Consider the following 27,943-nt stretch of genomic DNA (forward strand, 5'->3'; position numbering starts at 1 on the left):
TATAATCCCCAAAAGATTAAGGATACCTGTTGTATATATTCTCTATTTTATCCTGGAAATGGGGAGAAATTTTGATGGGTATAAAGAGGACTTTACTTAAGGATGGAGTCATGCATCCTTTAAACCTATATAACAAATTATTTTCTTTGGTCCTTTTAGACATTGCAACAATAATGGTACAAAGGCATTTCCCATAAATAATTTCATTTAGTCCTCATATCAACTTTGAATGGTATTCTTGTTCCTGTCTTATAAATGGGACTTAGGCTTATTTAATTGTCCAGGATCATAAAGTTAGGAGAGGCAGAGTCACAGGGCATCTGTCTGATTCAACTTTTGGGGCGTTTTTGCATTTCCTCTAGAATGTGTTTTCCATGTGGACTTGTGTAACACATATGTCTTTCCATCACATGTCAAGAGTCCTGCTATTTTTTTTTAAGATTTTATTTATTTATTTGTCAGAGAGAGAGAGCAAGAGCGAGCACAGGCAGAGTGGCAGGCAGAGTCAGAGGGAGAAGCAGGCTCCCTGCGGAGCAAGGAGCCGGATGTGGGACTCGATCCCAGGACGCTGGGATCATGACCTGAGCCGAAGGCAGCTGCTTAACCAACTGAGCCACCCAGACGTCCCAAGAGTCCTACCATTTCTCTCACAAAATATTTCTCTCTTAGGAGGCTGAAACAATCCCTGTTGTCTGTTGGGATTAGGAAGGCAATTGAACTATTCTCTTTGGTGAAGGCTGCTGCTGGCCAAATGGCAAGCAGGCCAGTGAAAGCTGTCTGTCATTTTAGGGGAACAGAGAAAGTCTGAGAGTCACCCGAGGCAGAGCCCTGAGGTTTCTGCATGGACATCCTTTTGACAGTGATCACATGGAAGAACTCTCAGATGTCCTCAGTCCAGAGAATGTACATATAAGCTCTATAACCAGGAAAGAAACCCGTGGGTCCCTGAGGGGGTGGCAGGGAATGGAAGATCTGGCCTAGTTAAGAACTAACTTTAAAACGACCATGGCTGTCACTTCTGAGACTCATTTTGAATAGCAGTCATGACCTCTCTCCCATTCTGGGGTTTATGTTGAATAAAGCTGTGCATGCGTGTGTGTGTGGCTGTGTGTGCGCTCACAGGGGACTTCCCCTTTGTGAAAGGATTTGAGAACCAACCACCTACATCAAGATAAGCCAGCCCAGGGTGAGGTCTTGCTGCTTCACTGGCACACACTTTCTGGGACAGATGCAAAGTTCCAGTTTGTACTTTTTCGTTCTCCATTGGTTGAAGGAGTTTCCATGGATTTCAAAGTGCTGTTAGTTCCCTTGAGGGAATCTGCTGAGAGACTTGGCTCAAGGCCATGGGAGTAATGTGTTTTGACATCTTTCTGTGTTCTTCCTATGCAACTCCATATGGTTGTGAATTCTTTTAAAGGCATTTTCCTTTTTGAACTCAGCAACCTGATCCTAAAGACGATATGAAGAAAAAATAAGATGGGAACGTCTAATACAGAAGAAAAAGAGAATTGGTAGATCAAGAATTACCAGAAGTTATGATATATAACCTTGGCCATAACAAGAAACTAAAACTGTGTGGACTTAACAAATGCACAAAAGAAACAGAGCTGGTGGACCACAGTTTGCGCCAAAAAACCACACCTGGCAAGACATGAGGAGGGATACATGGCAGCATTTCAACATGGGGGAAGGAAGCCACCTTCATAGAACTGGGGTAGCTGGAAAAGAGAGTTTAGATTCAAAGCTCACCTCCTCTATGAAAATTACAGATGGGTTGATTTAGGAAAAAACAAACAGAGAAAAGCTGTATAAAACAAACTCTAGTTTTATCAGATCTACAGAGGAATAATACACTTCTGGCTTACAGCAATAATAAGGCATAACAAAGAGGAACTACAAAGTTGACAATATTGAAAGAGTTAAAACTTCTATACAGCAAAAATGCCAAAATTAATGTAAAAATATGCAATGGATTGGGAAGCATTTACATAATTGTGAGTAAAGATGAATATCTATAATATTTAGAAAGCCCAGGATGGTTTATAATAGATTAATTTCAGTAGACAATGTACATAATAAAAATGCAAATGGTGGAAAAATACATATTCTAATCGAAATAATGTCAATGGATTAATTTGGGTTTACGACATTTGCAAAATTAAAAAAATACTATCCAATTTTGGCAAAATTTGAGTGAAATTGGTACACTAAGAAGTATCAAAGGCCATAAAAGTACAAATGCCCAGTACCTAACAATACCAGTCCTGAGAATTTATCCCAAAAGAATAATTGAGCATAAGAAAAAAATGTGTTATTTTAAGAGGTTCATTGCAGTGTTCTCAATAAAAACAACTTAAAAATGGTGAAAATGCCTTAGAATTTGGTAATATTGAAGACAGTTATGTCAGCCTGCTGAAAAAAAGAATACCATAGAAATGGCAACAATGAAATATGGTAATATTAAAGACAGGATGGTAAAAGAAAAAGGATAATTATGATATAGTAACATCATGGGATATTATGTAGCCAAGAAGACAATGAAACAAATACAAAAGGTCACAACTTAGAAAAGTGATATACAGAGTCCCTGGATGGCTTAGTGGTTTCTGTGTCTGACTCTTGACTTTGGCTCAGGTCATGATCTAATGGGTGCTGAGATGGAGCCATGTGTTGGGCTGTGTGCTCAGCAGAAAGTCTGTTTGAGAATCTCTCTCTCCCTCTGCCACCTCCCCCACCAACTCACACACTCTCTCAAATAAATAAATAAATATTTATAAACCCTGTTTGGTATAATACCTCCAAACGGCATTGGAATGTCTCACTGGTGACATCCATAGAAGAGAGCTACCCAGCAATTACACTACTGAGTATTTCCCCAAAGATACAGATGTAGTGAAAAGAAGGGCCATCTCTACCCCAATGTTCATAGCAGCAATGGCCACAATAGCCAAACTGTGGAAAAAGCCAAGATGCCCTTCAACAGAAGAATGGATAAAGATGTGGTTCACATATACAGTGAAATATTACTCAGCTATCAGAAAGGATGAATACCCAACTTTTGCATCAACGTGGACGGGACTGCAAGAGATTATGCTGAAATAAGTGAAGCAGAGAAAGTCAATTATCATATGGTTTCACTTACTTATGGAACATAAGAAATAGCATGGAGGATGTTAGAAGGAAGGGAAGAATGAAGGGGGGAAATCAGAGGGGAAACAAATCACGAGAGTCTGTGGACTCTTGAGAAACAAACTGAGGGTTTTAGAGGGGCAGGGGGTAGGGGATGGGTTGCCTTGGTGATGGGATGTATTGCATGGAGCACTGGGTGTTATATGTAAACAACGAATCTTGGAACACTCCATCAAAAACTAATGATGTATTGTATGGTGACTAACATAACATAATAAAAAATAATAATAAAAAAGAAGAGCATCTATGAGTACACACAGACAAGTAGAGTGATGGAAGAGAAATCACCCAGAGTTTGGGTGATAGATTAAGAGAATATATTTTGTTAAAAATCCCTTTATTCTTCGATATTTATTAATTGTATCATGAATTTTAAGTTGAAAATAAAGAGACCAAAACAGAAAAAAAGAGACAACAGAAGAAACAAAGACAGAGGTTTAAAAAAGCCCACACTCTAAAATTTAATTTAGAAATTCTTCTCTATGTGCTGTTATTTCTAATTTCTTGTTCTTTTTATGAGAGAAGTCTTATAGGTCATTGGCCTTGTTTTGCTATTAATGAAAAAGAAATATCCAGGCATCTGAACAGTCTTGTTTCAAATGTACTCAGGACTGGAGCCAGCTCCCTTGGTGCACGATTACAGTTTCATAGCTCTCAAGTTTAGGGAATCAATCATGTATGCAACAAAGTGAGTAAATAACAGTATTTACAATTTTGGAACTGCTCACTCTCTGCTGAACCCTGGGTGCTTATATTCTCTTTGGAAAAGAAATGGATGCCTACAGGTTCACAATGAATCTTGTCCTCCTGCCTATAGGAAAGGAACTCCTCCCTTTCCCCCTCCACCCACAGTCTTATTTACTCATTTGGAGCCATTATCTCATGAGGAACCTGGTCATTTGCCTTAGGCGGGCTTGACTGTAGCTGTTGCTTGTTCAGTTGCAGGGCAAAAGTCAGAAAGGGCAGCGCAGCCCTAAGGGACTCAGCCCATTGCCTGCAAACTGCTTCTGAGTCTGGCTTCTGCATTATACATCCTCAAACCTGGCTGTACTTAAGAATCAACTAGAGAAGGTGTTAAAAATTCAGCTCCAAGGGCTTCATCCCTGGAGACTCTGAATCAGCAAGGCTGGGGTAAAACCCAGAAATCTATCCTTTTTTCAAGCTCAGCAGAGGGTTGTATGTGTGGCCAGATTTGGAAACTACAGGTGCAAAGTCTTCAGTAAATATTTATTAGGCTTCTAGTATGTGCCAGCACACCATTTGTATAAGGTTAGCTCAAACATATACGTGCTCACCACTCAATTGTAGAGCTACCATGGGCTTCAACGTTGTGAAGATGTGAATGTTCCTCCACAAAGTTTAATTTAGAGATGTAGTGTGATTCCTATCAAATGCCCGCCAAGGTATTTTGTAGACACAGACATGCTTATTCTAAACTTTACTTTGTAAATTTTGTTTTATGTTTTAAATATAATTGGTATTATATAAATAAAAAATATGTTCTGAAAAGGCATGGGCCCTAGAATAACTAAAATCATCTTGAAAAAGTAGAATGAAGTAGAAGGAATCACTGTGTCCAACATTAAGGCTTACTATGCAGCTGCCGTAATTGAGAGAGTGTGTTATGGCAGAGCGGTAGACATACAGATCAATGGGATAGAATAAAGAACCCAGAAATAAACCCACACAGAGAGTTCCAACTGATTTTTGACAAAGGTACGGAAGAAATTTAATGGAGAAATAATAGCCTTTCAATAAATGGTGCTGAAACAATTGGCTGTCCACAGACAGTGAGAGAAAGATATGGAGACAGAACTGACCCTAACCTACACCTCATACAAAAATGAACTCAACATGGATCACAGACTTAACTGTAAATGTAAAACTATGGGACTCTTAGGGGGAAAAAAAGAAAAAAAACCAACAATCCAGGAGAGCACTGGGATCCAGGGCTAGCTAGGCGAAGCATTCTTAGATTTTTTCATCAAAAGCATAACACATCAAAAGGAAAATAGATAAATTGGCCTTTTGCTCAGAGAAAAATTCTGTTATGAGGATAAAAAGACAAACTGCAAAGTGGGAGGAAGTATTTGCCAACCACACATCCAACAAAGACTAGTATGTAGAATATATAAAGAACTCTCAAAACTCAACAATAAAAAGCCCCAAATCCAATTAGGAAATAGACAAAAGACACAAACAGGTATTTCCCTGAGGATTATATCCAGATGACAAGTAAGCACATGAAAAGGTGTTCAACCTCATTAGCTATTAGGGAGATGCAAAAATTAAGCCACAATAAGATACCTCTGTACACATATCAGAATGGTAAATAAGAGAGTGAGAATACCACATGCTGGCGAAGAGGTGGATAAACTGGGTCACTCACACACCGCCAGTGGGCCTGTAAAATGCTGTAGTCACTCCGGAAAACAGTGTGGCAGTTTGTTATAAAAAAGTAAATATACAGTTATCGTAACTTGGCAGTTGCATATTAAGCATTTATCTCAGAGAAATGGAAACATATTCACACACAAATCTGTACATGAATCTTCACAGCAGTTTTATTTGTAAGCGCTCCAAGCTGGAAACAATCAGATGCCCTCCAACCATATAAAGAGTTCCATACACCATGACACGTGAATGCCAAAAAGAGTGAATTCTGCATGTTTGGATGGATCTCTGGGGAATTATGCCAAGAAGAAGCCAGTCACAAAAGGGTGCGCCGTATGATTCCATTTGTATAATCAGTCTTGAAGTGAAAAAGTTCTAGAAATGGAGAACAGATTCCTGGTTAACCTTAGATTAAGGAGGGAGGAGGGGAAGAGAGGGCAGGTATGTGAGTGTGAGCACAGAAGGGCAGCAGGAGGGACCCTGATGATAATGGAACTGCTCTATGTCTTCACTGTGGAGCTGGATACGTGAACCTACCCATGTGATAAAACTATAGATTTTAACACACACACACACACACACACACACACACACACACACACAGAGTACAAGTAAAAGGAAAGAAATAGAAACAATGGAGATGAACGTCAATATCTTGGCTGTGATATTACACTAGTTTCGTAACATGTTACCCTTAGGGCAACCCGAGTAAAGGGTGCAGGGGTCATCTGTATTGTATCATAACTTTATGTGAATCTATAATTACCTCAAAATGAAACAAGTTTAATTTTAAATAAATGGTCTTCCCCACTCTGCTTTAGCCACGGCATGGATGCTCTGCATACCGGCAGGGCAGGTTCCACAGAAAGTTACAGATCCACTGAACAAGAGTGAGGGCTCTCAGCCTCTGCCGCCAGCTGGGTCCGAAGGGCACGTGACTCCTCCATGGCCCATCTATATACTGCTCTCATTGTGGCGATTGCACTATACTTTATTTCCCCCCCACAAATTATAGTCCCATCCTTCAGTTACACAAATCTCTGTGGCAGAGTAAGGGACTCAGCTTGAGTCAAGCAATCTTAGAGAAAAAGAAACAGGAAGAACACGGGGACAGCTCTCTGTGTTTCTGCCACATCTTCAGTTGACAGTCACTGAGCACCTACTACATAGAGGGCTCTGGGCGAGGTTGGGGATGGAGATGACCGTGGCTGCTGATTACTCCCTGGGAGCTTGTGCCCTGTGAAGGAGATAGCATACAAACACATCACTATAATCAATGGCAACAATGCTAGGATGAGGGTATAGGGAAAGAATGTTGTATAGAGCAAAGAGATTTTTCCCAGAAGGGAGTATCAGTCCTGACTGAGGGGAGGGCCTGTTATGGGGTAGCAAGATGTTCCTCAAAGCGGAGAAGTATAAACCTTGAAGGGCATGGAGACACAGCATACAGAGAGTGAACAGGGGCCTGAGAGGTAAGAGGAGCCAGGAGGGTGAGGTGTGGACAGATTGTGAACTAAGGTTGCCTTTTCAACAGTGTTTGTTATAATCAGAACTCTAATCAGAAAAAATAGTCTGGTTTGTGAGATGGAGGAAGGGTTGGTGTGGGAGAGACAAACAGTAATCGAATCACTTGCGGAACCACTGCTGATTCCAGAGCAGAAGGAATGGTGGGCCCATCAACCGAGATGGGGGATAGTCAAAGAATATCCTAGTTAGTTTGGTTTTATCACTTTGGTTTTATACATTCTGAGTTTGAGATATCTCTGGATATGAGATACCCCCGAGGGATAGTTTCAGTAAGATGGGATCAACATGAATTTCATTGCAAGAGGTACTGAGGGCTCAAGGCAATGCTATGACATAGTTGGATCGGCAAGATATTTTCTAGAACAGACCCCAAATATAACCACACTATGAAGCTCTAACATATAAAGGGAACAGAAGGAGAGACACCCTCATGTAGTACATGCTCCCTTCTTCATTCAATTAACAACTCAAGAGTCACTTTGGGAAACCGGCATCCTGGGTGATCACCTACCTATAACCTGTAGGGGTTTAAAGAGTAAGGAGGCCAGGAGTGGACAATTCCTCTGAAAACTGACGTTGGAATGCTATGACATTTCCACTTCCATATCTGTGAGGGAGAGCGGTGCTTCACCTGGCATAGGAGAATAATTTATAAGGCTTGATATGGGTTTCCTGCAATTGGTGGCGGTGATGTGGAGAGGGACACAAGGGAGTGTAGCTGTACCCCAGCAGACTCTAAGCTAAGTGTAGGTGAGGGTCTGGTGAGGCCAAAGAAAAGAGTTGGATCCAGAGGTCAAGACATGGGTAGTCCAGAGATGACTAGACAAAGCGACTGCTGCTGGGATCTCCATGTAGCAAGGCTTTAAAATGCAGCAACTAGCCTCGAAACTATCTGTAGCCTCTCGTGGCCCAGCCAGCATTCCAAGGAGGTGAAGGCCTGCTATCTTGGACATTCTTCATTACAAGGGAGAAGCTCCGGGTTGGCTATCCCCAGAGCCCCTGACCTTGAGTGCTGAACAACACGTTCTTCTACATATTCTGCCTGCTGAGACTATGAAGGAGGATGGGATCTTCACATTCTCAAGATAGTGATTATCAGCGCTGTCCAGGGTATGCTTGCACAAGCTAGCTACCTACCCAGCACATACCAGACAAAGGGGCTCGTGTCTCATCCAGGCCTAAGGAATCTAAAGCTGAGAGGTGATGGCAGAAACAACAAGCCTGGTGGGAGAGCAAAGAGAAAAAGGACTGCTGGGGAATAAACTGTCATACCCTTGGTAGAGTAAGGAGGCAATAGCCTTGCTTAAGGCCACACTGCCCTACAGGTGGGGCACAGTTTAAAGCCCTTGTAAAATATGTAGGCATGACATGGGCCCAGCCAGAAAGTCAGAACCTCAGCTCACACAGAGCGTGTATTCGGGAGAATCATAAAAAAGCTGGTAAGTGATACAAAAATGGCCTTTTCTCCTTTTGAGAAGTCTTTCATTGGGGCACAAAGCCAAGTCTGCATTTTGGCCTCCACTTACCCATATGTCTGGCACCTTGGCTCACAGCACAGACTGCATAAACTCACTGGTACTCTGTAGCAGGCAGGAGCAAAGGGAGGGCATTGTCCACAGCTGGCCAGAGACAACATCATCCAGGCAGTGGAGAAGACACCTGCAGGGGAATTCAAGGGAAACCACAAGATTCTCTCTCAGGACAAACAGCCAGCTCAAAGTACCTGCAGAGCCTGGAGGACCTGGGGCTGGATTCCAGCTGCAAAGGTCACAGGCGCTGGGTCTGGAGAGGAGGAAGTGGGTGTGCGCCTGATGAGGAAGGAGAAACGGATGCGCTCATTTGCCCCTGCCTGTTTGCAGCCTAACGTGGTCCTGCCATCAAGGACAGAGAGCCTAACAGGTAGGAAGGTAGAGGGAATCTTACACTGAAATGGGACTGTTCTAGGTGCTCAAAGTTAGGGACCTGCCCAAGATTTTATAGGCAAGGGCCTAAGAAAACAATGCATCTGGACCTTGAGCTTGAATGGCATTGGAGAGAAACAAAGAAGTTGCCTTTTGTTTGCCCCCTCTCTGTCTAGTTAATAAGATGCAATAAGATGATGACATCTGTATTCTTGCTGGAGAACCCAAGACTTGGCACAGACCAAGGGGTAATACGTGAGGTTTGAAAGACACAGATTCAGCTCCTCTGTTAGAATCTGGCAGCATTTGCAGTTCACTTTCTGCCACATCATTATTTTTACAGTGAATAAGTAGAATTGGAAGAGGAAGGCAGGGCATTTATGTACAAGAGTTTGCGGCAGGCTTGCCTGCCAACTTAGCAGCTCTCCTGTCAAAGCCTAAGGATTCTGTCTCTTTGTGGGGTGTGCATAGAGTGATGGGCTGGTTGGAGCTCTGCAAACAGATGAGCAGCCGACTAATAGATCAATCAATTAATATTTATTGGGCATCTATCATGTGCCAGGCTCGGGGACTAGGCAGCTAGGAATTCACAATGAGGTAAGTGCATGTCCTTTTGCTCTTTAAATAAAATAGTTTTTGGCTTTCCACTAGGATTTTTATTGGCGTTGTACTTTCCACAATTTATTTTTATAGAGCCTTTTATGTGAAGTGTCTCAAAGCTAAGCAGAGAGGAAGAAATACACAGGAAGGCACCACGGCTTCTTTTAAGCTCACGATCCCCATCGACTCACACTTGGTGGTGCTGGGTGCGAAGAACATCATCTAAAAATAAATCAGGCTGCAAAGCAGAGGCCTGTAACGTGATGGATCTTAGGGATGGGAAGGGTTGCCGAAATGATTCTTTTTTTTAATATCATTGTTTCTTATTCTTTTTTATGTCCTTCTCTGGCTCAAGCCAGGTTTAGAAAACTCTGAACTTGGGCACAGACTTTGTGGACTGTGAAAAAATGACTTTGGGTTGTAAGGTCCTGGGTGCAAGCTGCCCACTCTGGGGTCTGGAAGGCCCTCATGGATCCTCTCTGATGGTGTCCAGAGACCCATGGTTTGGGCTATGGGACATTTTGACAGTAAATTCTTCATTTGAAAGAAGCAGATGGGCCCCACCTCAGCAGAGATCAGGCATTTGCCTGGTCCTCAGGTCCATCCAAGACTGAGCAGGAATGCCCAAACCAGAGGCAGGGAGGTAGACTGAGACTGCAGAATCAGTGTTACCTCTCTGGGCTGGTCACTGCTGCTCCCCAACCGCCCCCCACCCCCACTACCCGCTGTGTGAGCTTTCCCAGAGATCTGCAGTGAGCGCAGGGCAAAGGAGAACATGAGAAGGTGGTGTCTGCGGGGCAACGGTGGAGAGCGGGGATAGCCAAGACACTCCTCAGCTAGGCTAGAAAGGGTACCTGGAAGGGTGGACTAGGAGAAACAGAACTGAGGCCTGGACTGGAGGACCAGGCCTGCAATAAGGAGCAAGGGCCTGGGCTTGTGTGGTGGAGAGTCTTGTGGGGTTGAGTCCTGGGGCCTAGAGGAAAGGGAATATTAGCAACCTGGTCTTCTAGACCTGCCTTTTGACTATCTGGGGTGCACACATGTCTGGTCTAATTTGTGAAGGCTCTCCAGCCTTACCTATAACAGGACAGAGGCCCCCCCTGTAGGGAGTCCTTTGCTTAGAGAGAAGCTGACAATAAGAGATGGAAACAATGAGCACAACAACTACCGAAGAGCCATAGCCCTAGCAAAATGTGGGAAACCATCCTCCTGGGAAAGGGAAGCGACATTTCGTGGCAGACCCGAGTGCTGGATGCTTTTGTACTTTGTCTCATTAAGCACTTACAACCTTACAGCCTCTTAAAGACAAAACAGAAAAGAAACCAAGGCAGAAGTTAGGAAGTAATCTGCTTGAGGTCACTAGCTATTCAGTAGCAGAGCATGGACTGAAGTCCAGGCCTATGAGACTCTTGTACTTCTGACAACTGGTCAGACACAGGGTTTTCAAACAGGCCTCCAAAGACTGGTAGAAAGTTTGATAACACACTACATAGTTCTCTGAATTTTTCACAGAAGCCAAGAAAAGCCTTCTGGGTCAGTGGCCTCTGAGATGCTTGCGTGGTTTAGAAGAAAGTTGGGGGATAGAGACCTCAGGGTGGCTTTGATCAAATGCTTGTTTAGTCTCCATTCAGGGATTTCCTGATGTTATGGGTGGGAATTCTTCCTTTTGTGTGCCCCCAGGACAGCCATCTGTGCAGGGACATTACAATATTCATTACATCTCAGTTCATTCATACTGCTCCTACTTTTGAAATGGTGACCATGTGCAGGGTTCTGATATTAGAGACTATGAAAAACAAAAGATACATTAGCCATGGGTACCATCTTTAAGAGGAATCTTACCAGGATGCCTGGGTGGCTCAGTTGGTTAAGCAGCTGTCTTCAGCTCGGGTCATGATCCCAGCGTCCTGGGATCGAGTCTTGCATAGGGCTCTTTACTCAGCAGGGAGACTGCTTCTCCCTCTGCCTCTGCCTGCCACTCTGTGTGCCTGTGCTTACTCTCTCTGACAAATAAATAAATAAAATCTTAAAAAAAAAAAAAGGAAAAAAAGAGGAATCTTACCCTGGCAATGGCATGGTCACCTGGAGGGGAACTTGGCTGCCAAGGAAAAACCAGGGCTCAGAGGGAGAGAAGGCATCTACCTATTGTCAGTGACTCACAGAGCAGGAAGTTGACCCCTCCATGCCTGGACAGAGGGTGGCCGTTTTTGCTTAGTGACACCCCCCCTCCCCCCTGCCCCCAAGGATATGGCTGTCTCCTAACACCAACATTGACGGCTGTGGGCTAAGAGAGGCAGGTCTTGTCATGACTTCAAGGGAACTGGATGTACCAGAATGGGTCTGGCAGGACCAAATGGAGAAAGATGTACTCACGAAGATAAAAAATTCTAGCTTCATGTACTAAGGCAACATTTATATCCTGAATTCCCTCTACACTGACAACTAACTGAAACTCTCAACTGACCTGTAGCCAACTGACTTCACAGTCTAGCACAGGTTAGTGACTTCTGCAACAGTCTGTCCTGTCCAAAGGGCCCAAATACTCCATCTGTTATTCCTCTGATAATTCCTCTGATAATAATTCCTCTGATTCCTGATTCCTCTGTTATTCCTCTGATAATGCAAATCCACCCCCCACCCTGTACCTCTGAGACTCAGTGTTGCCCATGACGGGGCGGGGTGGGGGCGAGGGAGGGGGTCAGGGGTAGGTATGAACCAAATGACCGCCCCTAGAGAACACAGTCGTCAGTGGTTCGAGATGCGGGCATGGCTCAGAATGCTGCCGGCATCAGGAACTTATCTTAGGAAAGGGGTATATACAACAGGGTGGTGGACCAATGACCACAGGGAAGCTCCCGCAGTGTCCGCAGTTAGCATTGCAGTGCCTCGGACGGCCAGCAGGGGCGCAGTGTTGGCCCCGGTCACTTAGCAGCGGCGACACTCCTGTGTGTTGGTTCGCGGGCGCCTATTGGATTGGACGGCACTGACCCCGCAGGGCTGGCGGGCTCCCGCGAGAACCCAACTGGCGAGGTAGGCTAGGGGGTGGGCCGGGGGCGGTTGGGCCAGGCGGGGCAGGGCGGGGCAGGGCCAGGTGAGGAAGGGTGGTGGGGGTGCCGGGTGGGACAGGGAAGGATGCTGGAGGCCCCGCAGCAGCGCGAGAGGGCGGACTTGGGCTCACCCTGTGGTCCCAGAGGGAGAAGCCACTGATGCCCAGGGGCTGAAGGAGTGGGCTGTGGCCCCAGACACCACGAGGCTTGCCTGCGCTGGTTTTGGGGCAGGCCCTGGGCAGAGTGAGGCCCAAGTTCACTGAAGCCTGGGGGTCGGTGAGGACCTTCAGTCTGGGCAGTGTGATGCCCAGCTGTACTGTGACATGTGTTGTGGTTCCTGTGTGTGGCAGGTTTGGGGCAGGAAACACTTTGGCTCTGTGGTAAAGAAAGGCCTTGAAATCTCGTTGAGGAGCATGGAGCTGATGTGATTGATAAGAAGCCATAACCGGGTACTAAGGCATGGCCTTCGCTGGCTGGATCTGGGGAGGTGTAGAGGCCAAGAACTCCATTCCCGCTGAAGGACCAGTGAGGGCTGAGGGCCCTAGCAAGAAGCAGCATTAATTCATCAGTTAATTCAACAGCCAGTTTTGAATACCTCCTATGTGCCAGGCACACAGGAATATACATGAACAAGATAGTCAGGGTCCCTGCCATGAAGGACTTCTATTTCAGGTGGGAGATAGCCAGTCAAGACTGAGTCCTGGGTTTTTGCCTTGCCTACTTTGGTCTCTCTGTTTAATGAGAACGGGAAAACTGTAGGTGTGTGTGGGGGGTAGGTTTCATTTTTGGAAGGGATGGAACCAAGAATTAGGTTTTGAATATGTTGGGTTTGAGATGCCTGCTAGGTTTTTCCCCAACGTGTAACATACAAACAACATAGCTGGAAAGAATTTTCCCGTGAACTCTCTGTATTTGCCTTCTGGGTCCTACCATGAACATCTAGCCACCCTTTTTTTTTTTTTTTTTTTTTTTCCACATATTTCTCTGTCCCTTTCCATCTGTCACCTTGCAGATTTATTTATTTTTATTATGGTAAAATATACATAATATAAATGTGGTAGAATTTTAAGTTGAGTTTTTAGATTGGCCTTTGGAAATTTGAGTCTGAAGTCCTGGGTGATGTCAGAGCTTTGGAATCACTACCATATAGATGGTATTTAAATGAAGGGGTTGGTTGAACACCTAGGTTGAGAGTGTACACAAAGAGGAGGAGGGGAGGCCATAAAAGGGAGAAGGGGGTGGTTAACTGTGGCGACTAAGATGAAGGTGGGGTTAGGGTTTTAATCATTTTAATAAGAAAGACTAGTGGAATAGAGGGGTCTTAAAGTCAAGTGGATTTTTTTTTTTTGCATGATAGAAGAAACTAGAATATGTTTATATGCTGTGTGATTGAACTCATAGGGAGAAATGCATATGAGATAAGGGAACATTGCAAGGGAAAGTCCCTGAATATCTGAGAAGGGAGGAGACCCCAGGGCACATGGGTGTGGCTTTGAATTGACAGGAACACATATTTCATTATAACTTGGGGGGAAGCCAAGACAACAGGTGTGGGTGCAGACGAGGTAGTGGCACCATGTGTTTGTGAGGTGGTCATTGGCCGAAAGGGCACAGGGAGGGGAGAAGAGGTGTTAGAACTTGGAGGAGACACATGTGCTGTTGTCCTTATGGAGAGCGGAAAAGTGAACTAGCTAGGGAAATGGGATTGGACTGTCAGGCAGTGTCGAATACCTGTTTGAGATGTGTCGTCATGACTTTAAAGTGAGCTAAAACCAGTGGGCTAGTGTGGTTTTCTCTGGGAATGTTAGACCCTGGAGGTGTGTTTTGGGATTAAATGAGGTAATATATGGAAGCCATGTAATAAGTGGCAAGCACATGATGAATGGTACATATTTTTGTTTGACTTCTCATTTTGTTTTTCTTTTGTTTATGCAAATGTAACTGAGGTGGACTTTGGAAATTGAGGTGGACCCTGACAGGGTCTTCTCCAATCAACCCTGAATCCCCTGTTTGCAGCTCGTTGAAAATCTGGCTCCTGGTGTGGTTATATGTATACAGCTTGATAATTGGGGTTGTTGGCTAAAAGGGCCAAACTGTAGCAAATGGGGCTCTCATTGTCTTGGACTGGATGGTCTGGGACTTTGTCACAGCGGCAATTGTAAAGTTCTTGTGAAACTCTTTCATTTTGCATTTCATAATGTATCTGATGTACTGGGGGTTTACAGACTCTACATTTCTAAGATCACCAGAAGAGATTTTCAGTTTAATACATTGTCATTTTCCCCTGACTACTTGTGCTGTATTGTGATATAAATAATAATAATACAAGCTGACACCCACAGCTCTTAAAAATGCAAAATACTGTTCTAAGTCTATCGCATGCATTGTTTTGTTTAATCCTCACCCCAACTCAGCCCAACTCAAGTGAGGCAGGTACTGTCATTATCTCTGTTTTTCAGGTGCAAAAATGGTGCAGAGAGGTTAAGTAACTTACCCATAGTACACACAGAAACCTCCAGTTTCTGTTGCAGACTAACTCAAAAAATTTATTTTAAGACTGCTTGGCCATCACTTATCTATGTTGTAGGGTAGTAGTTAAGGTAATGGACTGAAGCAAATTGCCTGGGTTCAAAAGCTGCCACTTACTAGCTCTGTGTCTTTGTTCAAATCATTTAACTGCTGTGCACACTTGTGTTTTTTTTAAATGTATGAAAGGGGAATAATAATAATATTTGCTTGGTGGGGTTATTGTAAGGATCACATGAGTTAGTGTATTTAATAAGCTTAAAATAATGCTTGGTTGTTTAAATGCTATTATCATCTGCCTGGTAGTGCAGGCAGGGTGATATGTGTACTGATTGATTGACTCTCCTAAAATCATTCCTAAGGGCCCTGCTATGCTGCTGTGTTTAGTGGAGTCTGAAAATTGCAGGGCACTCTATTAATGCTCCTAATTCAGAGATCGCCTTTCCTTAGATTTTATTATCTCTCTGTGGGAAGCAAATATAACAATTTGCCTCTAGGTTCAGAAAACGACTTAGATTTCAATTCGGACTCATCTGACCAGTGAGGTTAATTTCATTAGTCCCGGTATTGTATACCACTTAAAGGGAAATAAGACCTGGGTATTCCATTTTGTCATTTCCAAATAGGCAGCCTAATGGGATTTGGTGAAAAAGACCAGAGGCTGGTATAGCTGTTGCTGGGCACTGCATATGGTAAATGATGTGGGTCAGTAGTCTGCACATTAAAATGGTCTGAAAAGATCTGTAAAATTTAGACTTTCTGTGATGTGTTGTATCAGCTACTGATTAAAAGCTACTGGGCAAGCTTGGCATGGAAGGTGTGTGAAAGTTCTAAATGATCTTTGCTGGTCCACAATAGGGAGAGTAAACGCATGGTATAAAGTAATGGCTCCCTGTGGGTTTCTTTTAGAATCACTAGGGGGAGGTTTTATGACACTTTGCTAAATGACAGGCTCAATGTGGACAGGTTCACTAAGTTATGGCAAGAATCTGGAATCAATATTTTTGAGAGCTCCATGAATGACTCAGATGTGCAATTAGCATGGGATGTCATTTGTGTGAATCAGGTATTTTTCGGAGCTGATTTTCTTTTAGAATCACAGATCAATTAGCTTTGTAAGACTACTGATAATTCTGGATGTACTCTAGGGATTCTGATTTAATTGGCTTGCACAAGGTCTGGACATTGGTATTGGTTATTTTAAGAAAGCTTGGGTTGATTCTAACCTGCATCCAGGTGTAAATAATCAGGTAGATTTCCCTTAAAAGTTTAGTTACTTATAAATTTAAAATAGCTTCAGGCAACATCTTATCATCAGGACAGTGAAAAAAAGTTCCGAACTTCTCCAATGAAAATGTTCAGTTCAGTAATCAGGTAACAATAGAAGGTATGAATTGATGATTGAATTAACATTTATCATACCACACAATGAAAACTTCAAGTTTGCCCTGGAGAGGCAAATTAACATCTACTAAGAGCTTTGTTCATAATCTCAGTCTTTGTGAGGTGTGTATTATTCCCATTTTGTAGCTTGGATTTTTGATACTGAGGGAGGTTAAGTAACTTGCCCAAGATTTTCTCCCAAGTGTGTACAGCTCCACAGCCTAGGTTCCATTTCCTGAATAATTTTGGTCTGGCCTGCATACTGGGATCACCTGGAGAACTTTAATGATCAAAACTTGAATCGCTTTCTTAGATTCTGATTTCATTGGTTTGGTTTGGTCTGGAATCAGTGTTCTGCAGTGTGCTCCAGATAATTTGAATGTGCACACTCCTGGTGGTCTAAATACATTTTCTTTTACACCAGCAGCATGGACTGATATGGCTAGGTTCCTTGCCTTCGAGGAACTTACCTTCATATTATTTATTTCTGTTCCTTTTAATATGTATGTGTTGAATGCCCAGTCTGTGCCATTCGTTTTGGTGCTGAGGTAACACATGGTGACACAAGTCACCATGGTACTTATGTTGAGGGAGATAGGACACATGCATGCAGATGCATAAGGACTTACATACATAAGTAAACTGTAAGGTAATGAAAAGTGCTTTTAAGAAAATAAAGGAAGGTAATGAGTAAAGTGATCCTGACAGGTGTGCATGAGAGTTCCAGTTGCTCCGCATTTTTGCTAGAACTATTTTGTACTGTTTGTGTGTGTGTTTCATTTCAGCCATTCTAGTGGGTCTGTAGTGGTATCTTATTGTTTTCTTTTGCATTTTCTGTTCACCAGTGGTGTTGAGCATTTTTTCATATATTTATTTACATCTATAGTTTTTCTTTGGTGAAATGTCTATTCAGATATTTCGCTCATTACAAAAAAAAAAAAGTGGGCTGTTTATCTTCTTGTAGAGGTATGAATATATTTGGAATACAAGTCCCCTTTCAGATAGGTGTTTCTTCCAGCCTGTGGCTTATCCTTTTATTTTCGTGACGTTATCTTTTGAAGAGCAGGATTTTTAAATTCTTCTGACTGTATCAATTTTTTCTTTTGTGGTTGTGCTCTTAGTGCCTAATATCTGTATTTTCTCATAGTGCTGGGAGCTAGATGTCTGAAATCAAGTTGTGAGCAGGGCCATGCTCTCACTGAAGTTTGTCCTGCCATACCCTTAGTCTTATGTCTAGAGCATGGTATATTGGATAGATTGAGAATATTCCAAATCATCAAGTCCTGGTTCCTTTTCACTTAACAACTCCTTCCTCAGTTTATTTCTTTCCTCTTGGATTTTGCTGTAGGCAGCAAGAAGAAACCATGGTCCCATTCCACACTTTTCTTAGAAGTCTCCTCAGCTAAATAGCCAAGTTCATTACAGCTGACCCCTAAACAACATAGGTTTGAACTATGTCGGTCCACGTATATGTGGATTTTTTTCTGATAAATATCAGTATAGTATTGTAAATGTTTTTTCTCTTCCTTATGGTTTATTTAAATAATATTTTATTTTCTGTAGCTTTATTGTAAGAATACAATATATGATACACCTACAAATGATGTATTAATTGATTCTTTGTGTTTTTGGTAAAGCTTCCAGTCAACAGTAGGCTTTTCATTGTTAAGTTTTGGGGAAGTCAAAAGTTATAGGTGAATTTTTACTGTATGAGGGGTCAGTGCCCCTAACCTCCACTTTGTTTAAGGATCAACTGTAGTTTTATGTTTTGCTTTCCATCCAACAGTAGAACGTAATTCAGCCAGTTTCTGCCAATTTGTGACAATGATTGCTTTTCTTCCAGTAATGAATAATCTATTCATTATTTTCTTTTAAGGTCTTTGCCAGAAGAATCTTTAAATTTATATTGCTAGTAACATTCTATTCTTGACAGTATATGTATTCTCTAAGATGATGTATGTATTTTCTAAGATTGTAGATGCTTTTTTCACCATTCTGACCCTTCACAATATCATCTTTAATGTCCCTGTTTCTACCAACAGCCTTTTCAAGGCAATCTAGGCTTTTTCTATCATGTGCCTCAAAACTCCTAAATCTTCTACCTATTACCTAATTCTGAAGCAACTTCTACATATTATTATTATTATTATTATTATTTTTGTATCTGTAACAACACTGTACTTTCTAGTACTAGCATATGCAGTAGTTTCTTAGGGCCACTGTAACACAATACTACAGAGTGGATGGCTTAAAACAAACAAAACAAAACAAAACAAAACAACAGACATATATTCTTTCACAGTTCTGGAGGCAAAATTATAAAAATTTGTCACAAGGCCATGTTCTCTTTGAAGTCTCTACAGAAGGATATTTTTCCTTGCTTCTTCCTAGCTTTTGGTGGTTGTCAGCAATCCTTGCTGTTCTTGGCTTCTAGACACATCTCTCCAGTTTTTGCCTCTGTTGTCACATGGATTTCTTCATCTGCGTCTGTGTCCAAATTTCACTGATCTTAAAAGGACATCAGTCATTGCATTAGGACCTCATTTTAACTTGAATACGACTGCAAATAACCTCTTTCCAAATAAGATTACATTCACAGGTACTATAGAGGTTAGGGCTTCAAAATATCTTTTAAGGGGTGAGTTTGCCCACAATGATCACACAGGAGAAAATATAGGTGACCTTGGTGATGGTGGTAAGTTTCTAGATACTACACCAAAAGGAATCATCCATGGATCACCATGAAAGCAAAGATTGATAATTTAGTCTTTATTAAAGTTAAAAACTTTAAAAAAAAGTTAAAAACTTCCGTGAAAGATACTGTTAAGAAAATAAAAACAAGCCTCACACTTAGAAATGATGTTTGCAAAATACATATCTGATAGAGATCTTGTAACATAGTTGAAATTACCCAGAGTGTGGCCTTTTCAGACTGGCTTCTTTTTCTTAGCAACATTCACTTGAGGTTCCTCCTATCTATTTATAGCTTGATAACTCCTTTCTTTTTATCACCAAATAATATCTCATTGTGTGGATGTCCCACAGTTTGTTTATCCACTCAACCATTGAAATACATTTGTTTCTATCTTGTCCCCCCGATCATTGATGATTATGAATAAAGCAACTATCAGTCTTTGAACACCGGGTTTTGTGTGGGTATAAATTTAAAATAAATTGTATGAATACCTAGGAGTATAATTGCTAGATCATAATGGCAGTACTATGTTTAACTTTGTAAAATGTGCTAAATTGTCTTCCAGAGTGGCTGTACCATTTTGCATTCCCAGCAATGAATCTCCATCCTTAACAGTATTTGGTCAATTTTTTGGATTTTAGCCTTTCTAATAGGTATGTAGTAATGTCTTACAACTTGCAGCTCTCTAATGACATACGATGTTGAGCATCTTTTCATATGCTTATTTGCCATCTCTGTGTATTCTTTGGTGAGGTGTAAGTTTACATCTTCTGCCCATTTAAAAATTTTTTTTAAATTGTTGAGCTTTTTTTTTTTTTTAAAGATTTAATTATTTATTTGATAGACAGAAATCACAAGTAGTCAGAGAGGCAGGCAGAGAGAGAGGAGGAAGCAGGCTCCCTGTTGAGCAGAGAGCCTGATGCGGGGCTCGATCCCAGGACCTTGAGACCATGACCTGAGCCAAAAGCAGAGGCTTTAACCCACTGAGCCAGCCAGGCACCCCTAAATTGTTAAGCTTTTTTATGAGTTCTTTTGTTTTAAAGCCACCCAGTTTGTGATACTTTGTTATGGTAGCCCTTGGGTACCAGTAAATTACATTTTAGAAGTTTTATAGTTTTGTGGTTTACATTTAGGCCTATAATCCATTTTGAGTTAATTTTTATAACTGTAAGGTCTAGATTTTGTTGTTGTTTATGGATGTCCAGTTGTTTTAAAGCTATTTGTTAAAAAGAATATTCTTTCTCCACTAAATTGCATTTGCTTTTTTCTCAAGAATTGGTTGGCTGAGTTTGTGTGGGTCTATGTCTGGGCCTCTATGGATCTATTTGTCTGTTTTTGCACCAATACCATGATGTATTGATTACTGAAACTTTATAATAGTAAGTCTTGAAATCCCGTACTGTCAGTGCTCCACAACTTTGTTCTTCAATACTGTAGTGTTGCTTATTCTAAATATTTTGCCTTTTCACATATACTTTAGAATGAGTTTATTGGTAACTACAAAATAACTTGCTGAAATTTAGATTGAGATTGCATTGACTCCATAAAACACATTTGGAAGAATTGAGATCTTAACAGTTTTGAGTCTTTCTATCCATGAACATTGGATATTTCTTCATTTATTTAGATCTTTCCTTTCTTTCTTCAGTTTTGTAGTGTCCTCCTATAATCCAGTACAGATTTTGTTAGATTTATACCTCTGTATTTCATTTTGGGTCAAGCTAACATATGGTGTGTTTTTTATTTCCAATTCCATTTATTCATTGCTGGTATATAGGAAGGGAATTGACATTTGTGTATTAACTTTGTACCCTTACTTGCTATAATTGCTTATTAGTTCCAGGAGTTCTTTTGTTGTTGTTGATTCTTTGGGATTTTCTTCTTAGACAATCATGTCATTGGAGATGAAAGACAATTTTATTTTTTCCTTTCCAATCTCTGTATCTTTTATTTTCCTTTTTTGTCTTACGCATTAGGTAGGACTTCTATAATTTGATCTTGGTTAGGAGTGATGAGAGAGGACATCCTTGCCTTGTTCCCCATCTTAGAAGAAAGCATCTAGTTTATCATCATTAAGTTACCTGTAAATTTTTTTGTAGATGTTTTTTATCAAGTTGAGGAAGTTCCCCTCCTCTAATCCTAGTTTCCTGGGAGTTTTTATTGTGAATTATTTGGGTTTTGTTAAATGTTTTTTTCTGTATATATTGATATGTTAAAAATATAATTTTTCTTCTTTAGGCTGTTTTGCATTATATTAATTGGTTTTCAAGTGTTGAACCAACTTGCATACCTGGAATAAATTTTGCTGGTCATGGTGTATAATTATAGGTGCATACATTGGATTTGATTGCTGTTATTTTTGTTGAGGATTTTTGTATCTGTGTTCATGAGTGATTTTGGTCTATAGTTTTTTTTTCTTTTCTTTTGAATGTCTTTATCTGGTTTTGATATTAGGGCAATGACAGCTTCATAGAATGAATTAGGAAGTATTCTGTATGATTCTGTTTTGTGGAAGAGGTTGGAGAGAATTGGTATAGTTTTTCATGATTTAATTTCTTTAATAAACATAGACCAGTTGACCTGATCTACCTTTTCTTTTGTGAGTATTGGTAGTTGATGTTTTTTAAGGGATTGGTCTCTTTAATCTAGGTTATCAAATTTGAGGGCATGATAATATTCCTCTCTTATCCTTTTAATGTCCATAGAATCAGTAGTGATGGTCCCTTTTTATTTCTGATATTTATAATTGCTATCATCTCACTTTTTTCCTTGATTATCCAGGTTATAAGTTTGTTGATTTTATTTATCTTTGCAAAGAACCAGTTTTTGGGTTTATTTTCTCTATTGATTTGCTCTTATCAATTTCATTTATTTCTGTTCTAATTTTTATGATTTATTTTCTTTGCTTATTTTAGGTTTACATTGCTCCTCTTTCTTTAATTTCCCAAGGTAGAAGCTTAGTTGTTGATTTTATATTTCTTTTTTTAATATATGTATTTAATACTTTAAATTCCTTTCTAAGCACTGCTTTTGCTATATCTCACAAATTCTGGTAAGTTGTATTTCCATTTAATTTATTTCAAAATATTTTTAAATTTCTCTTGAGACTTCTTTGACCTCTGTGTTATCTAATCACATGCTTAATCCCCAGCTATTCTTCTTTTATTTAGTTTAATTTCACAGTGGTCTGAGAGCACATTTTGTACTCTTTCAAATTTATTTTAGTGGTTTTATGGCTCGAGATGTGACCTATCTTTGTGAATGTTCCATGAGAAGAGTGTTTATTGAGAAGAGTGTTTATTCTGCTGTTATTGAAGGAAATATTTAATAAATAAATATTTATTAGATATAATTGATTGCTGATGTTGATCAATTCAACTGTGTCCTTATTCATCTTCTGCTTACTGAGTCTGTCAACTACTGATAGAAAGATGATGAAGTCTATAACTAAAGTAGTGGATTTATTCATTTGTCTTTGTAGTTTTATTACTTTTTGCCTCACATATTTTGACACTTTTGTTAGATGCATACATATTAAAGATTGTTATGTCCTTTTGGAGAATGGAAAACTTATCATTATGTAGTGCCACTCCTTGTCCCTGATAATTTTCCTTGTTCTGGAGTCTGCTTTGCCTGAGATTAATATAGATACTCTAGCTTAGTGTTAGCATGCTATATCTATTTCTTTCCCTTTCTAAAAAATCTATCTTTGTCTTTATATTTAAAGTGAGATTCTTTGGGGGAGGGTAGGGGACACAGAAGGAGAGGGAGAGAGAGTATCTTCAGTAGACTCAATGCCCAGAGCCCAATGTGGGGCTTGATCTCATGACCTTGAGATCATGACCTGAGCTGAAACCAAGAGTTGGATACTTAACTGACTGAGCCACCTGGCACCCCTAAAGTGGGATTCTTGTAGACAACTTTTATTTGGGTCTTTTAAAAAATCTACTGACATGTGAATATATTTATTAGACTATTAACATTTAAAGTGATAATAATGTGGTGGAGTTAATGTATATCGTATTTGTAACTATTTTCTATTTATTATACTTGTTCTTTGTTTCTTGATCTTCCCCCATTTTTCTGCTTTTTCTGATTTTAATTCATCATTTTGTGGTAAGTCACTTATGGTAAATCATTTTGTCTCCTTAATTAGAATTTTTTTTTAGTGGTTACCCTAGTGTTTGCAATATACATTTATAATAAATTTGAGTTCACATTCAAATAACATGCTATTTCATGGATACTCCAATTATCTTATTACACAGTAGTCCCATTTCCCCCCTCTTATTCCTTACATTGTTGTCATTCATTTTATTTATCCATATGCTATAATATCCAGTACATTGTTGCTATTATTAATTAGAAAGTTATTAGATCAATTGAGAAGAAGAAAAATAAACAATTCTGTTTCTACCTTCATTTTTTCTATGATGTCCTTTGTTAATGTATGTCTTAGTTTCATGCTTTTTCCTTTTCTTTGAAGAACTTCTTTAAAATTTCCTGCAAAGAGGATATGCTAGTGGCAAAATCCCCCAGTTTTTGCCGTTTGTGAAAGTCTGTTTCTCCTTCACATTGGAAAGATAATTTCACTGGATACAGAATTCTAAATTTGGGTTTTTTTTTTCTCTTAACATTTAAAGCACATCACTTTATAATCTTGTTTGTGTGGTTTCTGATGAGAAATCTGATGTAATTCTTATCCTTGTTCCTTTGTAGGTAAGGTATTTTTACCCCCTTCTTGCTTCTTTCAAGATTTTTCCTTGTCTTTGGTTTTCTGCAGTTTGAATATGGTATGCTTTGAGTATTTATCCTCCTTGGTGTTTTCTGAGCCTCTTGATGTGGTCTGGTGTCTGTTACTAATTTTGGGAAATTCTTGATTAATTTTGCTTTAAGTATTTCTGTTCCTACCTTCCATCCCTCCCTCTATCCCTCCCTCCCTTCTTCCCATCCTCCCACTTCCCTCCCTTCTTTCCTTCATTCTCCTTGTGGCATTCCCATCATACATGTGTTACACTTTTTTTAGTTGTCCAGTAGTTATTATATATTTTATATATATATATTTTATATATATATATAATATATATTATATATTTGCCCCCCCACCCACATTCTTTTTCCTCTTTCTCTTTAGTTTGGGAAGTTTCTGTTGGCATATCTTAAAGCTCGCTGATTGTTTCTTTGAGTTTTGAGCATTTCCTTCTTCTACTTTTTAGAGCATCCATCTTTTTGTATACATTACCCATCTGTTTTTGCACATTATTTACTTTTTTTTTTTGGGTCAGAACTCTTAGTTATTTTAAATTCTTACTTGATAATTTGTATGTGTGTCATATCTGAATGTAGTTCTGATATTTGCTTTGTCTCCTCAGATGGTTGGGCTTTTCTTTTACTTGTTTAGAATGTTTTGTAATTTTTGTTGAAAGCTAGACTTAGTATTCGAGTAATAGGAACTGAGGTAGGAACTTAGGCTTTTAGAGTGAGGTTTGTTTGTTTGTTTTTTTGTTTTTGTCATTCTGTCTAAATGTTTCCCATAGCTGTAGGTGCCAGGGATTGCAGTTTCTTCTAATTTCCTTTTTCTTTTTTAAAATCTTTTTCTATCTCTATTGTCTTTGGTCTTGCTAAGAATTTCTCCTTAAGTAGAGTTGTGACTTGCAACTTGGAACTTTTTCATTTATAACCCACTGCTAACATAGTGAAGCCTCATTGATATGGTAGGGTTTTGAGGAAGAAAAGCATTGTCAAATCTTATGATTAGATCTCATTTTTTAGTGGGCCTGAGTCTTTGGGATGCAACTTTCTGAAATGTTTTTAGTCTTTTTTTATTCCTCTTTACATAACCAGATGGCTAGAGGAGGCTAGAGTTGCCAATTGCTCTTCCTCCAGGTTGGATAAGGTTCAAGTACTCTTCCTTGGAGTGCAGGCCTTAATCCTGGGGAATGCTTTAGGGACAATGCAGAATGGTTATTCTGTTCTCCCCTCCCTCATCTAAAATACAGGGGTATTTATTTAAATAATTTTCCTCATGAGAACCTGGTAGAATTCTTGGAGCTAAAATCCATACAAGTATTGGGGCCCCTATAAGTATGGGCCCCTGGTTTTTGTCCCCCCCCTTCCCCCGCACTTTGCTCCTTTTATTTTGGAACACTATTTCATTCCTTTATATCATTATACATTCATCCAGTGAGGGGCATCTGGACTGTTTTAAGGTTGAAATTATTGTGAAAAGCTCTGCTATGAACATTGATGAACAAGTCTTTGTGCGCATCTAAGTTTTCATTGCACTTAATACATTTCCCTATGTAAATATCTAGGAGTAAATGTGCTGCTTCTGTGGTAAATACATGTTAAATGTAAAAAGAAACTGTCACACTTGATTTAAAACCATTTGTATCATTTTACATTCTCCAACTATACACGAGAATACATAATTTGTCCAGATCATTGCCAACACTTGTAATTTTTCCAAATCATTGTCAACACTTACAATTTTTCGCCTTTTTAATTTTGAGCTTTCTAGTTGGGGGGAGTATTGTTATCTTATTGCGGTTTTATTTTGCATTTTCCTGTTATTTAATCATGTTGCAATCTTTTCACATGCTTACTGGCAATTTCTTTGCCTCTTTTGGGTGAGTGTCTGTCTTTTCCCCATTTTCTAAGAGTTGATATAATTGGCCTATAACATATTACTTTCAGGTGAAAGGCATAATGATTCAATATTTATATATATTGAGAAACCACCATAGTAAGACTAAATGACATCCATCACCACACAGTTGTAATTTTTTTCTTGTGGTAAGAACTTACCAGTCACCTGCTATACATTATATCTCTAGAGCTTATTTATTTTATTTTTTATTTCTTATTTTTTTTATTTTCTTAAAGATTTTTATTTATTTATTTGACAGACAGTTCACAAGTAGGCAGAAAGACAGGCAGAGAGAGAGAGAGGAGGAAGCAGACTCCCCACTGAGCAGAGAGCCTGATACAGGGCTCCATCCCAGGACCTTGGGATCATGACCTGAGCCAAAGCAGATGCTTAACCACTAAGCCACCCAGGCATTCCACAAGTCTGTACCTTTTGACTACTTTCACTTCCGGGGTTTTTCACTTTTGAAGTGGTCCATACTCAGCTTCCAGCACTTTGTAAAACTTACTGTTTAATTCTTCCTACCCCTTACTGTCTCTGGTACCTTCTGTTGTAGGTAAGCTGATCTCAGCTGTGCTTCTCTGTATCTGCCTATCTCTCCAGATTTTGGGTGATGATTTGCTTTGCTACCTCAGTTCTCTGGTGGATCTAAGAAAAATCTTTTTTTTTTTTTTTTTTTACTTTCTTCAGCCTTTTTGTGATGGTAGTGATGACTTCCTATCTCTTTGCGTGTTTAATCTAAACCAGAAGTCATAATTATATGTTAAGAAGAGAAAAAAAATCCTTTATATTTTTACCATTTCTGGTATTTTTCACATTTTGGGGGGTGTAGTTTCAAATTTCCATGTGTATCACACATTTTCTTCATTTAACATTTAGTGCTAGTATGCTGACATTGAATTCTATTTGTTTCTTTTTTCTTCTTTCTACATTTTTCTATATTTTTCTTCATATTTCTGTATTTTCTTTATTTTTTCTTGATTTTCTTACTTTTTTATTTCTTTTGACCTGATAATTGAAAGATATTTATGGTGGAAATGAAATTCTGGAATGACAGCTATCTTTCAGCACTTCAAAGATGTCATTCCGTTGTCTTCTGGCTTCAGTCATTTCTGCTGAGGAATCTCCTATAATTTTTCTTTTTTTCTAGATACCACCAAGATTTTCTGAATATCTTTGTTTTTTAGCACTTGGACTATGATGTGTGCAATCCATATACCCTCCCGCCCCCACTTAGTGTTCTGAACATTTCTTTGATTTGTGATTTCTTATCCCATATTAATTATGGGAATTTGTCAGTTATTCACTCTTTTGGTGACTCCAGTTATACATAAATTAGGCCATTTGATAATGTCCCATAACTTCTGAATGATCTTCTGATTTTTACTCATCTGCTTGTTTCATTTTTGTATAATTTCTATTTACCTATTTTCAAACTTAGAATTTTTTTCTTCAGCTACAGCTTCAGTCTTCTAATAGCTCCATCTAAGAAATCCTTTATCTCTGATAGTTTTTTATTTCTAGTATTTCCATTTGATTTTTTTAAAAGTAGTTTCTGTCACTCTACTGAAATTTTCCACCTGCTCATATATGTTATCTTCCTTTTCCACTTGATCCTTTAATGTTGTGCAGTGACCTATTGCTCATTTTAGTCTGAGACTTTATTAAAATCACCGTTGCCATCCATATTTCTATCAAAATTCTGTTCATGGTGACTTAGGTGGTCTCTAAGAAAATGGATACGTTGGAGCTCTCTTCTTTTCTTCCAGAGCTCTTAACAGAATTGCCTTTAAGTGGACTTTTTTCCAGATTGCAGATTGCCTTCTTCTTGTATCTTCACATGTAGAAAAAGAGCTGTCTGGCTCTCTCGTCTTTGTATGAGGGCACTAATCCCATTCTTGAGGACTCCACTCTCATGATCTAATTATTTCCCAGAGGCTCCACCTCCAAATACCATCATATTGGGGTTAGGGTTTCAACATAAGAATTTTGGAGGGACACAGACATTCAGTCCTTTATAGGTAGAAAGCAG

The 27,943-nt window shown here is 39.7% G+C and overlaps 1 protein-coding gene across 6 annotated transcripts in view; it reads left to right on the forward strand.

Annotated features, from left to right (window-relative positions):
- Nucleotides 1–27,943, forward strand: part of FRMPD2 (FERM and PDZ domain containing 2) — a 219,170-nt gene that overhangs the window by 91,919 nt on the left and 99,308 nt on the right. For 2 of the 6 annotated variants that reach the window (XM_004765827.3, XM_045068703.1), the window contains one exon: nucleotides 1,440–2,969. The exons of 1 other annotated variant lie outside the window; for it this stretch is intronic. In XM_004765827.3, the coding sequence (XP_004765884.1) occupies nucleotides 1,440–1,464 (25 nt within the window). In that variant the 3' untranslated portion in view covers nucleotides 1,465–2,969. Of the gene's footprint in view, nucleotides 1–789; nucleotides 2,970–12,665; nucleotides 12,703–19,829; nucleotides 19,916–27,943 lie in introns of those variants that run through there. 3 more of the 6 variants (XM_013063163.2, XM_013063166.2, XM_013063170.2) reach the window with 3 other exon arrangements.

This window comes from Mustela putorius, unplaced genomic scaffold (assembly GCF_011764305.1).
Source record: "Mustela putorius furo isolate JIRA1106 unplaced genomic scaffold, ASM1176430v1.1 tig00003909_pilon_pilon_pilon, whole genome shotgun sequence".
NCBI classification, from domain to species: Eukaryota; Metazoa; Chordata; class Mammalia; order Carnivora; family Mustelidae; genus Mustela; species Mustela putorius.